At 39.6% G+C, this 15042-nt stretch overlaps 1 protein-coding gene across 1 annotated transcript in view; it reads right to left on the bottom strand.

The window, feature by feature from the left end:
• Positions 1–15042, bottom strand: part of LOC111147902 (spectrin beta, non-erythrocytic 1) — a 197217-nt gene that overhangs the window by 143221 nt on the left and 38954 nt on the right. Inside the window, exon 2 of the mRNA XM_022504166.1 lies at positions 817–1011. Within this exon, the coding sequence (XP_022359874.1) occupies positions 817–964 (148 nt within the window). The 5' untranslated portion in view covers positions 965–1011. The remainder of the gene's footprint in view (positions 1–816; positions 1012–15042) is intronic.

Genomic DNA, 15042 nt, shown 5'->3' with positions numbered 1-15042 from the left:
ACCCTTTCTGGATTTTCAGGGCAATTTCAGGGTAAGACACTGCCCACCCCAACTATGGTGAGGGTGAAAGTATGTTCTAAGTATTCAACAGCAAAAAGGGAGTGAGAGATCACAAAGGATGTATTTCTGCTAATTTTAATGAATCAATAGCAAACTTACCCGTTGTAGCATTAAACATGCCCTTACCAGATAAAGCTATTGCTTTTTCAAATCTAAAACCCTTGCATGGGATACTAACTACCCTTTGTCACTCAAAGTAAGTATTCTACTACTGTAACAAGTCAAGTCAACTAATATAATAAAGCATACAGGCTAATTTGTGTATTTTTTTTGTATATAGTTCAGTAAGCTGCATTATTTTGAAATGTAGGAGGAGTCAAAAATTCTTACAAACCTAGGGCAGCTCAAAAAAATCACTCAATCATTTTGGCCTTAGGATGGACAGCTCTCCAAATATGGACCTGGATATCTTATGCAATGGGCAGCTTGCTCTCCTGGGACATATATAAACAGAGGTGAGCTGACCTCCTTGTAGCAGAGACAAGGCGGGTGATTTTTTTTTTTTTTTAAAGATTTTATTTATTTGACAGACAGAGATCACAAGTGGGCAGAGAGACAGGCAGAGAGAGAAGAGGAAGCAGGCTCCCCGCTGAGCAGAGAGCCCAATGGGGGGCTCGATCCCAGGACCCTGGGATCATGACCTGAGCCGAAGGCAGAGGCCTAACCACTGAGCCACCCAGGTGTCCCAGGGCGGGTGATTTTAAAGGGAGCTATAAGGGCCCCTGGGCCTCCATAACAGGACATGATGAGACTTACCTGCCAGAGCCTTGATGCGGGACCGCTCAAAGAGCCTCGCAGAGCTGTTCTCATTGTCCCAGTCATCCACGTCCCAGCGGTTGTTGACATCGCTGTACTGCTGTTGGATCTCAATGTTGTCATAGTCTGTGGCTACTGTGGTCGTCATCTTGAACTGTCTCAGCTGCTCCTCCACATCAGCTCCTTCTTAGAGTTCTGCGAGAAAGAGAAAGAAAACCTGATTTAGAGGTCTAAAGTGTGCTGCGTTCCCATGAAGCCCACTGGGTTAGAGGTGAGTAGAAGCCCAAACAATTCCTACAAGTCAAGAACAGATTTCTGGGGTCAATCGAAGATGATGTGGAACCTCAGCACTGCTTCGTAACACGTGTGTGACCTTGGCCAGTGTACTTAACATCTCTGAGCTTCAGTTTCCCCAACCATTAAAAAGGAAAGATAATCTCCATGTTGTTGAGAGGACTGAATGAAATGACAGACACCCAATCCACGGTGGGTTTCCCCCCTCTTTTTAAAGTTTAAGCTTTGCAATTTTTTTTTTAAAGATTTTATTTATTTATTTGACAGAGAGAGAGATCACAAGTAGGCAGAGAGGAGGAGGGAGAAGCAGGCTCCCTGCTGAGCAGAGAGCCTAATGCAGGGCTCGATCCCAGAACCCTGGGACCATGCCCTGAGCTGAAGGCAGAGGCTTAACCCACTGAGCCACTCAGGCACCCCGTAAGCTTTGCAATTTTAAAGTTTTATTGGAGCTAGATGAATATCTACTTGGGGCTTCTGAATGAACTCATTTATTTCTACTCTGTACTATAATATTTTAGCTTCTCCTGGAAATTCATAAAATGTTATATAAGAGAACAGATCGTTTGACCTAAATATCTCATTCCTATTACAAAACAGATGCCTAAGATCAAGTGAGATAGTAAATATAAGTCACTAACGACTGTTCCAGTGTACAGTAGAAGCTTATTAAGGAATGACTACAATTATTTATATTGCTGTTATTTACAAATTCTACGACCAATACTCAGTTCTCAGGGACCTACCCAGGGCAGAGTATTCTACAGGAACAAATGAGAAACAAGAACCTGGGCCTCAACTTTTGGTCCACTGCTATCTTCACTTCATCAAAATGCCCTCAGAGAATTATGAGAATACCTTTAGCTTTAAATACAGCTGCTTCCCTCTTCAATACAGCTATGATGCATTCACTGAACCAGAATGTACTGAGGACTTACTACGTGCTCAGCACTGTTTCAGATGCTAGGGATAACAGCAAACAAGATAAGGACTCAGCTCCAGGGAAACCTATGCACTTGTAGGAGGAGCTGGACAAAAAGCACACCAAAGAAAGGCAAAACAGTTGAAAGAAAATAAAAAAGTGGAGTGAGGCAATAGAGTTGTGATCAACTGCACTGTATTATAAACTTCAAAGTTGCTAAGAGACTAGATCTTACTGTTAACACCACCAAAAAAAAGGAAAAAAATGCTAATTACGTGATGTGACAGACGTGCAGCTAATGCTACAGTAATGATCATATTGCAATACAGAAATATATCAAACCAACATGCTGTTGATTTCCTTAAATTTACATAATGTTATACATAAAATGTACCTCAATTTAAGAAAAAAAAGAGAGATTGAGGCTATTTCATATTTCAGATCTAGTGGTCAGGGAAGGCCTCTGGGAGTCAGTATTTTTAAAGTGAGATCTCAATGTCAAAAAGGAACAGGTCACGCCCAGTTCAAGAGAAATAGCATTCCAGGCAAGGGAAAGCCTTTATGTTGAGAAGCAGGACAGCTTGTTGGAGGAATGAAGAAGTCAATGACCATATAATCACCCACTGTCGCTCAAACAAGCATTTGGATGGGAGTAAAATCCTGGCTACCAATCACATAGACATAATCAATCCCAACAATATAAACTTATCAGGAGATTAACTTTAACATCTACATTAGCAATGTATTTACCAGATTTCATAAAAACACACAAAAAAAATCACAGGAACCTAAGCCAGTAAGTACGTTATATTGATCTGTTTGTCGCTTTCAACACCGAGTCACAACTCCCTTCAAAAAAAGAAAAGTCAATCGTGTCATGTACCATTTGACCTTGGAGGTGGTTAATTTCATAACTATGTCAATACCAAAGGCTTTCATAAAATTCAGCCATCTCTACGTGGAAAAACAAATATGAAGTTATTATGAATTCCAAATTTCTGAAAGCAGAAAAAGTGCAATTTAACCCAACCCAAGGTCAAATCTAAACACTACGCACCTCTCGGAATTCGTGCTGGCTATCTGGTGCCACCTGCTGACCACTGAGAACAAGCCACACTAGGGCCTCCCAAGGCAGCCATTTACTGGGGCTCCAACTCCCTCCACACCTGACTCCTGAGTAAGCTCCACTCCCACCATTTCCCCCACGCGTCTCTCCTCCTACCACTGACTTATCCCCAGATCAGTGACTGCTTTCCGAAGATTTCTCAACAAGCAAGTGCTAATCCTTTCCTTAAGCTTTAAATAAGTCGTTCAAACCACATAAGCACATTTTGTCCCAAATATTCTTCTTTAATGGTGTTTGTTCTTTAACAATACCATTTTTCCTTAAAAAGTGGGAAGCAAAAGGCTGGTACAAAAGAAATAGCAATGCTTTCAGCTATTCTTTTTATTCAATTGTTTCACTTGAGTGTCTAAGAACTTGAATATCAGGGTCATTTTTTTCCTTCAACATGCTCCATCTGTCCTAAGATAATATCCTTATCAAACAGCTAATTTTTTATAATGGAGTCTTCCCCTCCGCCTCCAGGGTAATGTTAAAGCAAAACATCCTAAACCCCACCAGGACCACAGTGAAATGGTACTTCTAAGTATTCAATAGCAACAACGGAGTAACCTAAGCGTAAAGGAAAAGTCAGAGCCATGGTAAGATGTGGATGAGTGTTCCCAGGGCATGGGGATTCCAAAAAGCCCAGTACCCTATGAACACCATTATCCCCCAACCTCCTTCAACAAAAGCCAGCTGAGAGGGCAATGTGTATTACACAGAGAGGTGTCTCCAACAGGTTATCTATAAAGGGCTAGATTTTCCCAAGGTGGTATCAGCCATGCGTCCCCACAGTCAGTGAAGTAATCTGTACTTCTTAAATGGCTGTGGGGAGATTATGAGGAGAGAAGAGTGGAGAGCTGGCCATCTTGGAACTCTGTCTGGTGGGTCCGCCATTTGGAAAGCAGGAGAGGACTACATAAGGTTGGCACGGAACACGACATCTCCTCTCCCAGAGAATGGCTCTCATTGACTCTATGGGCTCAGTGTGGGCCTAGATGCTGACTGACTTGATCACCACAGCAGGAATTCATTAAATAATCCCTGAATGAATAAAAATCAATAATATCCTGGGTGTGATATGAATACTACCCATGTTTTTGTGGCTAGGTTTTAAGAAGATGGTTAAAATTCATACCTGCCTTCTTTCTCTGCCCTAAGTCCGTGTGTGTGTGTGTGTGTGTGTGTGTGTGTGTGTGTAAACAAGGAATATGTAAACCAAGACCCCTCCACCAAATTACTCTTCTCTAACCCTACATCCCATAAATGAATTTCCCAAAAGATACACAAAAACATTCCAAAGGCTCATTATTTTCTGCTTCGATAATTAGACAATAATTTTATTTCTTCAAATTGGCAGACCAAAACAGACACAGATAGGAGGAAATGATCACGCCACACCCAGAAGGCAAACAGGTCCCTACCGCTCTTGCAGGTGCTACACTACAAGGTCATGACCATCAAGGAAAAAAGCCAGAACATTACCATTCCAAGTTTCAGTAGTAGTCTATTAGTTCACCTCTTTAGATTAAAATAACATCAATCAATACCTGGCAAAGCCCAGAGGGAAAATATCTTATCTGTTTACTTCCAAGATACCAAATCTGTTTTCCACGTGACACAGGTAGTAGATAAATGCACAGGTTTTTGTTCTTTATAATTATCTCCAAGTTTCCTTCCACTGCCCTCTTCTGTTTCTGTATAAAATCTCCTTGGGTGATGTCACCCACCCCCCAATCTTTGACTCCTCCCCATGTTGACAGCTGCTCTCTGGACAGCTAAATGCAGAGGTCCTAAGGACGACCAGGCCAGTGTCTAAAACTAAGCCCATAATTCCTCCTCCAGACCCCATTTCCTTCCCATCACTCCCTTGCTGAATGGCATCCCCTCCTTTCTTCCAGTTACCTCAGCTAGAAACCTGGCAGTCCTCCCTCATTTCTCCCTCCCAGCTTCAGCCTTCAAGGCTGCTTTTACCTCCTGACAACCTCAAACAACAGTTTTTTCTTTTTCCAGCAACTCACCCTACCCTTTCCCTGACATTGCCATCAGAGGGACCTTCTCAAATATAAGTCCAATCATTTCATTCCTGTGACTAAAACCCACTGAGGCCCATGCCTTCAGAATAATGCCCCAAAACTTTTGAAGAAAAAGGGGACTCCTTCACAAGGGAACTCTGACCAGCTCTCCAGCCTGGTCTCAATACTCCTGTCCTAAGCTCTTGTAGCTCCTGAGGGGAAAAAAAAAAATCAGGCTCTTGACTTACCTCCAAACGACCTGGAAATAGCTTATTCTGCTCCCCACAAATCCTAGTTTTAGGTTATTATCTTACTGAATCTACCTCTTATCAGTTACCACCACTACCTCCTGGTCTGAATTAAGACAACTTTAGATAACCCTGAATATGTCCTCCCTCCCAGACACCTTTTGCACTGCTGACCTGTCACTTAACATTTTAAGACTGTTTCACAAGTACAAAACTTTTATTTACTTATTGTCACCAGGCCATTGGCTCTTGAGGTCATGTTCTCATCATATCGTTCTTCTGTCTTCTCAGCTCCTAGTGGGGTGCTCGGAAATATTAAGTGCTTGCTAATTGTTTGTGGCTGGCTGGGTGGGTGGGAGGCTGGTAGGTAAAGGTCTAGAAGTTGAGGGCACAGGATCAACATCAATTCAAGCTGCCACTCTGGTACTATCGCTTTCAACACAAATCAGGCACAAAGGCCAAAACACATACTCATTGGAGCTACACATATCTCCTGGGCACTCTGCTTTCAAGGAAGTCACAATTTTAGACTAGGCTGCGGATAAATATAAACACAGATTTAATAAGGTCCTTCTCCATGTACATATTAACACGTAGGTCTCTCTTTGTAATTTAGTTTTAACCCACTGAAAGAGTTTATTTTTTTGTCCGGACTACTCAGGTTTCAGAAAGTAAAGAAACAAGTAGAAAATAAATGGGATTTTCACTGGCACTATACACATACACACACACACACACCCCACACACAAACACATCACTCCTTAATACCCAATTTTAATTAAAGGCTCTAATAAATTAAATGAAAATGAAAAAGGTAATTTAACATTTGCCAATCCTTTCTGAAGAAGAAAACCATATGCTAACACTTATTTTGGCAGAAGCCACAGACCCAAATGTTCTGCAAACACTTAAAACCCTCCCACTTTACTCAGAGAAGACTTGAAAAAGCATACGCTGGACTGCTGGTGTGCTATCTTTAAAAAAAGCTCTGCTCTGGGATTTTGAAGGGATCAAGCTGTGGGTCTGACAATTTCCAGGAAAAGACCCAGGAGAGATCTGCCTCAATCCTCTCAACTGTACTGTCTCCAAAAAGTAAGACTTGAGTTACACCCTATTTCCAATGTGCCCACTGAGGCATTCTGCAGCATGAATCAAATGGTCAATAAAGAGGAATATGTGCAAGAAACCACAGGGATGGAGAAACCCAGCTAGCCTACTGTTATTCAGGTTTGTGGAGCTAGTTTCACCATAAGGTCCAAGACACCATCCTAAATATTCAGAGTTCCCTGTTTACAAAACCAAGACAAGTATGATAAGTTCTAGTGTGACAATTAACCAAGTCATGCACCCAATCCTTTATAAAAGCATCATTCGCTTTTTTTAAGTAAGCTCTATGCCCAAAATGATCCTGAGATCAAGAGTCACATGCTCTACTGACTGAGCCAGCCAGCTACCCCAGTATCATTCACTTTTAAAATTACCAATTGACTTGCAGCTTTACAGAAACACATAAACTATACAAAAAGCATGACACAGCTGTTCAAACTATCCAAAATTCAGACTCAGACCATTCTGAGAGGAAGTATGCTCAGAGACCTGTTTAATAATTAACCATTGTTAATAAAAGTAGTCCTCAAATACTCTAGCTAACATTTGTTGGTTTTATTTATCAATGACAGATAGGTTAAAATCTCCCACTGTGAGTGTGGATATATCAAATTTTCCTTGTAACTTCCTGGATACATACAAATTATAACTACTTTGTCTTCTTGGTGGTCTGTTTAACATTGAAATAGCCTCTTTTCTCCCTATTCACACATTAACTCATTCATTGATAATTAATATATGCCTGATATATTTTTTCCATTCTACTATTTCACCTTCTATTTTGTTTTAGGTTTTAGTTATGTCTCTTATTTTTAAATCTAACCAAGTGTTTCTGTCATTTTGTGGGCAAATATAATCCATTTACATTTATTAGGATTATGGCCATATTTACTGCTTCAACCAACTTGCTTTCTATCTTAATTAATGAAGTGGCAAAACTGGGGCTTAAAGGGTTAAACAACTGGGTCATGTCACACAGCTATGAGCCCAACATCTGTAATATTTTTGTCACCTCTGAATCCTAAGTCACAAGAACTCTAAACCTAATCTTTAAAACACAGAAAACTGGGGCTCCTGGGTGGCTCAGTGGGTTAAAGCCTCTGCCTTCGGCTTGGGTCATGATCCCAGAGTCCTGGGATAAAGCCCCACATCAGGCTCTCTGCTCAGCAGGGAGCCTGCTTCCTCCTCTCTCTGCCTGCTTCTCTGCCCACTTGTGATCTCTGTCTGTCAAATAAATAAATAAAATCTTAAAAAAAAAACCCAAAACACAGGAAGCTGATGAGTCTAACAACCAAAGAAAATGCTAATTGTATTTAAAAAGATGTAACTTTCATGCTAGCTTACTCTATGTGAACATAGTGTTTTACTTGCTTTTTCATTCATTCCTTCCCAGCAACCTTTTGATGTAGACAGTATTATTAGCCCTACTTTATTTATTTATTTAAGTAATGTCTACACTCAACTTCACCAGACACCAAATCTGCCAGCATCCTGATCTTGGAACTTCCAGGCTCCATAACCATGAGAAACAAATGTCTGTTGTTTATCTATGGTATTTTATCGTAACAGCCCAAAGACACTTATATTCCCAATACTCAGAAGTAACCTCTTTCCTACACAGGTGAAAGATCTGCCTAGAAGGCTGATTCTAGTTTTATGAACAAAGTTCTAGGGACAAATTTTCTTTTTTAATGTGGGCATGTTATGCCACGCCCTACTCTATGGAGGAGCAAAATTAACCTTTATTATAAAGGAAATAAATTTTAAAATATTTCACTGACCATAATTCATTTTATTTTAAAGTAATCTATTAAAAAGAATCCATCACTATGGCTTAGTAACATATTATACAATGACCAAAACCAGATCTCCACAACAAAGAGGAGTATAACACAGGGGAGAAACAAGGCATGTCTCTGACCTTCCTCCATTGTATAGGATAAACTGCAAAGTAAAACAATGGAATTGCTTATTATTATTACGAATTATTATTTGAGAGTCTTAAATGAAAGGAAAATTAATTATATATTGAATAGAAATGTATTCTCTTTTACTATTTGTACATTTGTACAAAGTACCTTATTTCTTTTTTTTTTTGCCTACCTATGATACCATTTAGATTCTAATATAAATCTGCAAACCCTAAAATTTTTTTAGACTACCTTTATTTTGAAAAGAGAAAGATTAGCTTTCCCAATATTTATCTGTAAGTCTCCAAATCACCTAACTTGAATCAAAAAAAAAAAGTCAAAAATTTCTACTAAATATATGGCTATCCTCATTGGCAGTTAAAGGTCAAACTTGGTTTTGTTCTCCTTACACAGAGACGCAATTAAAATTGAAATCATTAACTAAAGGCAGACTTAACACCATGATCTGATGGCCAATGGGAGGTTTCTGAGCCACTATAAATAACTACTTTGGTCTTATTCTTATTCCCAGATAGTTTTAAATTACATTACAATATAGGCCTAATGCTTCCGCTCCCAAAATGCTGATCCTGAATTTCAGTGAGTTTGGCATTTCACTGAGTTACTGTTTGTGAAATTTCATAAGTCAGTATCACGTGTGCCCGGAACAATAGAGAAACAATAATGTGTTTTCTATCTGGAAAGCTGACTTTTCCTTCTAGAGTAGCCCAGTGCCAAAATTCTTTGCCAATCTATCAAGTGAAAATGCATCTCTCTCCTACCTGAAATACTGATCAAATGAAGGAAATATATACAATGGCAATGAAAAGCAACAGTATACAAAATGGAAGCGGCACACACACGCACATATCCTAAGCTGCACAAGGGCCAGAATCCTCTCTGTTCTGTTCATTTTTATACCACCAGCCCCAGCTTCATGCTCAAGCCACAGCAGGTGCTCGAAAACAATTGTAAACTAAATTGGCAGGTGGCAGGAGCAGTGCAGCTCCAGAGCAGTCTAACTCTGAAACACAGTGCTTCTTTCTGCCTACTCAATATGCATCTTGGACCCCAGTAAAAATTCTCAGTGTTACATAAGGGGCAACCTTGTCTTCACTCCATTTCATTTAGGAAAGGATGACTTTTTTGTAAGAAATCTGTTTTCAAATGTTGCAAAATGAGACAGGTCATATTTGAATAGGAATGGAATAACTACTAACTTCACAATCTCATTTGGGATATATATATTATATCAATTTAGATTATTAATATTAATATAACAAATTAATATATTAATATTATATATTGATATAAATGTAAGTGCATGGTTTATATATGTACTATATAATATTAATATCCATTATTAAGACATTAATAAATATATTCTTATATTTATTATAGATATAAATAAATATTTAAGTACATAATGTTTTAAGAATCATTCCCCTTTAAAAATCATTCCCTTTTGCAAAGTGACCTAAATCCTAGGCATGTCTAATATCCAAATTTCCAAAGCTTTAAATATTACTAGTTAAATTTTCTCAGAGAACAGTTCAAACAATTCTCATTGCTTGAGTTAACGCTTCAGCAGCAAGTTTTTCCTCTGTGTATGCCTAGTAAATGTTTCCCAAACTTACTTAGAACTCTATAACCTTTCAAATGAGCAAAATGAATAATAAAGGTTGAGCTACAGAAAAAAAGTGACATTAATTCCAGAAAAAACATGCATATAAGTATCATTTAAACGTGATCAAACCTCTATTACTAAAATTTGTTTAAATCTGATCAATTTGAATAAACTTTAAAAAAAATAATGTTTAATGATTTATACAGGCTGAAATCCATGAGAATTCTGCAGTTACTTTCAAAAGTGTGACTCCAAAGTGCTCAATATGAAGTTTGGTAACAAAGGTCAGTTAAAGGGACACCTGGGTGGCTCAGTCGTTAAGCATCTGGCCTTCGGCTCTGGTCAAGATCCCAGGGTCCTGGGATAGAGCCCCGCATAGGGCTCCCCGCGCAGTGGGAAGCCTGCTTCTCCCTCTCCCCCTCCTCCTGCTTGTGTTTCCTCTCTTGCTGTGTCTCTGTCAAATAAATAAATAAAATCTTTAAAAAAGAAACAAACAAAAACAAAGGTCAGTTAAAGTAAATGCAGAGATCTATTTGCCTTTCCAGAATTTAAACACTGATATATAAGGAAAAGGCACACAGTGTTTAAAATGTTCCCCTCAGTTCACAATCACAGAGGAGCTCTCTGATACATAAGTAAGATCATGCATTCATCATAGGTGACCAGACACAAGCAAGTACATCTACCACAGCATCAGACCATAATCTGACCAACTGAGCCAACAACCCAGCACCCCACCAAACTTCTCACAAAGGCACAGAATAAAGCATGGCCTATCCAAAGCTACAGAGCCATGGGCCTACAAGTCACATTTTGCTATTGCTCAAATAACTTCAAAATGAGAATAAGATTTCAGCTGGTCAAGTCCTTAACCAGGTTCAAAAGCAAAGGAAACCAGCAACTTCCCTTGTTCTCCCAACAGCAGAAAATGGGCTTAAAAGAACAAGAATGAGAGCATCCAGAGCCTTCTCTTTAAAAGCTCGCTAGTGATATGATTTTGGTAACTGCATTTTTGAACTCCTCGCCTGAATAAAATCAAGCCTAGACTTTCATCTCCTTGAGATATGTTATTAATAAACCAGTTTTCTACTTCCCAAAATATCTAGAACACAACATGCACTTTGTTTATCCTGTTTCCAAATGCTTTCAAAGAAGTTACTTCTCTTGCCAAACTCAGCAACAGAGCAAAGAATGAACAGGATGGCAGGGCAAATGAGAGAGCTGGAGGCAATAAATTCTTGTAGCATTCTGATTCTGTGCAGAAAGAAAATCAGGGGGCGGGTACCCCAGCAGTGGCTGAGTATTTAGGGATGTCTGAGTGAACTGTGATGCTATCTTCCATGCCATCAAATGCTAATGCCAATCCAAAAAGGATCCTGTAATCGAGGAAGGCTTTCTGATCTCATTAGCAACAGTACTATTATCTTTTAATAATTCGTGATTGTAAAGATTGGTTCAACAGAACCAGGTCAGACTAAACATTACTTTCTCTAGGAAGGCTCTACGGAATCTCCCAGTCCCAACCCAGCACCTCCTGTTACATGCTTTTGCGAGTGTCTTTTCCTCATGGCACGTACCTTTAGCATTTAAATAATTACATGTGTGATTATTTGCTAAATGACGGTATTACCTTATATATTATACTCTCCAAGAACTACTAAGCATTTCTCTCCTTATCAATGCATCCCTAGCTACAACATCTAGCACACAGCAGACAATAAACATTTAGTGAATAAGCTTTAAAATTTTCTCACCTTCCAAAAGTATTATAAGCACTTTCCCTACCAACTCTGCTGTAACAAGAAAAAAAAATTCTAATGTATCCAAAGGCAAATTTGTTCAAATGAAAGCTGTTAAATACTAAAAACAAAAATAACCCAAAATCTGAAATAAATCCCTAAATGGTCAAGAATTATCTGAATTTTTCCTTTTTTTAAAAGTATATTTACGTTGTAACTTTTAACTTCCTTTACTGAGCAAAAGAAAAACTTCAAAGGCAACTTCAAATTTCTGCTTAAATTACAGAGAGAGATGAATTTCCCACGAAAAAAATCAAATCACTGGCTCAGCAGCCACACTCAAACGGTGCTGACTCGAAGCTGAAAGCCTGGTGAGGCAGGCTCATAATCCAGCGCCCAGGCACAAACAATACTTTCTTCACTACCTCAGAAAGTATACTTAGCACAGTAAAGGACCTTGGACCACAGAGAGATTCAAAACTGTTCAAAAACACATACAGTAGTACATTTAGACATTTAAAGTACCCAAAGTCAGAACAGGTGAAAAGGGACAGCAATCCCAAGAAAAGGTGGTAAACTCAACATAGAGTACCAGCAGAAGGTAGCCCAAACAGAGCTGGCTCGGTGGTTAGGAATAAAGCAATCACCCCAGGGCAATGCCCAAACCTAGAGTACCTAGAAGGGGGTAGGCAGGCCCTAAGACAGCTGGGAGTCCAGGCTGCAGCGCTAGGAGCTCCTAGGGAAAAAGTCTTAAAGGGCCACTGGGCATCTAACCTTAAGGAGCTTCAGGAGGCCTCCTGTGGGCACTGGCACAACAAATTCATAGTGACTCAGGGTTAGAAGGTGCTTTCTAACAACTTGAACTCTCCAAAAAACCCAGAGGGTTGGCCAGAGAGCAGGGAGTTCACCCTATCACAAGTGGTTCACACAGGGTACCATTTGACAGGGAAGCTAGAGAGGAAACCAAGAACTGTGTGGGAAGCTGGACGACATGAATGCTAAGAGCCCTTCCAACCAGCAGGCCTCTATGATTTGGTTAACCACAAAGTATTCACCATTCTTGTGATCAGTACACTGTAGTAATACTACAGTACGCAAAGCATGGTTCCCAAGGTAGGCACGATACTCTCTTCAATGGGGCTCAAGGAGTATTTCAAAAGAATGACTTCTCCATTCCTATTTTTAACTGAATCTCTGTTACCTTAATCTTAGCCATTCTTTGTGTATCCACATAAAGTATCTGCATTCTCTTTGAAACAAAAGTACTCTTCTGCAAACATTTATAAATATTTTCATTGGGTTGCACAACCCCACTGGGGGAAAAAATGGGCAAAAAGATTTGAAACTGGCTTTTACATTTTGATGAAAACATTACTCTTAAGCACATCACTGAAAATATTTATCAAAACAATTATTTTACTAGGCAACTTTATATTTTTATTAATATCATAGGATACCAAGTAAAACATATGTTCATTTAAAAAAATATTTTGATTAGAAAATAGTACCTATCCTGGCATAATATTTCTGTCACTCAGAGCCTATTACTGAGTCTGGTACTGTCCTAAGCAAAAGGCAGAGACATTCTTGACATCTAAATAGATGTGAAAAAGCAAAAGTTTTTATTTAAGAAAGTTGTAATGTCAGAATATAAAACAGCTTGCGTTTCACAAATCCTTTGTTTATACTGTTTAAATGAAACCCCTCTTTGCTTCTTCAGTTTGGGGGAAGGGCAGTGCGTTTCAAGTAAGTTTTCTTAAGAAATTACTCCCTGATCCTCCTCATCAGATTTCTGTTCTAGTGGAAGGGATTGAAACTCATTAGTCCCACCTAGCATACTTAAAAGTCAGTACGTACACATCCAGCATTGGTCATTTTGCAGCTACATCCTGACAAAATGAGGTTAATACTCAAAAAATGAGTTGGTGATAAACCAAGTCAAATAACCAAGGTATCAGGACTCCCTGGGGGGCTCAGTTGGTTGAGCGTTGACTCTTGATTTTGGCTTACATAATGATCTCAGGGTCCTGGGATCAAGCCCCTCGAAGGGCTCCATGCACAGGGCGGGGAGTCCACTTGAGATTCTCTCCCTCTCTTTCTGCCCCTCCCCCAACTCACACTCTCACTCTTTTAAATAAATAAATCTTTAAAAAATTAAAAAAAAAATAACTGAGGTACATCAGCTATAGAATTTGTTTTGCTATGGCTGTTTTAAATGCTGTTTCTAGAAGTGTCCTTATTGCACCTGCTCTCTATAGGTAGATCATGTCTGCACCTAAATGTTTCTGAAAAAAGTGAACTAATACATTTGGAGCCTCAAGAAAGGGTGGGAAAGCCATTTACTGTAACCACATTCAGCTATGGGATAATGACAAGTTAGGCATTTAGCAGTTTCTCTGCCAGAAGTGGACTGGTTTTACTTTCTGGTGGTATGCTGCTGTCTTGCTCAAAAAGGGGTGGTACATTCAAAGACTAGGAATAGAAGACCTGTTTGTGAGACCAGTGATGAGAGCGAGGATTAAAACTGTGACCTACAAGGATGATCACTTTCATGCCTATGGAGATTCCTTGCCTCTAAGCCTTGGATACTTTTAAATTCTGTTAAATCCCACATATACTCCAGAGGAAGGAGTAGGCAGCCAGTGTCAGAGACTTCTCTGAAACCCAACTTGCCCCAGTGGGCCTAGAGGAGGACAAGAGGGAGGGAACTGGTCTGCTTAGTTTGCTCTGACTGCAAGGGCACTAACCCAGTAGGCAGAGACCCTCACGCTACAGAAGGCAGCCAAGGGCTTACACAGTGTAGTAAAGACTGGCCAAGTTCCCATGAGCTCGTTCTATCTCCTAATGCAGCATGCAAAGAAATGGAATATAATCCATCAGAATGGAGACTCCAGTCTTGGAAGCAGGTGAAACTAGTTGACTAGGATCCAAAAAAAAGATTTTTACTTAATCAGCTCAACAGAGTAAGCTCCACAGGTCAAGATTTTTTTTAACTTAGCAATTATTGACCAGAAGACTAAAATGTACCCAGTGGTTAAAACCCGTCTTTTGTGTAAAATCCAGAGTGATTGCTGTGCCAGGAAAGATGCCAGCTACACAGGCAGGGAATATCAGTGCTTGTCTTGCCTCATGACCACAGAAGGAACATTGCACCCCTTCTCCTTGAGGTGAGCGAGCTTATAACTAGCTCAGGAGTCTGTGTAGAGCTCCCTCTGGACTCCTCATGACAAAGCCAACAAGAGCTGGTTCTCTTCATCAAAAC

This window comes from Enhydra lutris, unplaced genomic scaffold (genome assembly GCF_002288905.1).
Source record: "Enhydra lutris kenyoni isolate GAN:26980312 unplaced genomic scaffold, ASM228890v2 scaffoldscaffold18, whole genome shotgun sequence".
Classification (NCBI taxonomy): domain Eukaryota; kingdom Metazoa; phylum Chordata; class Mammalia; order Carnivora; family Mustelidae; genus Enhydra; species Enhydra lutris.
Note: the sequence above shows the minus strand (reverse complement) of the source record. Positions and strands in the feature narration are given on the sequence as shown.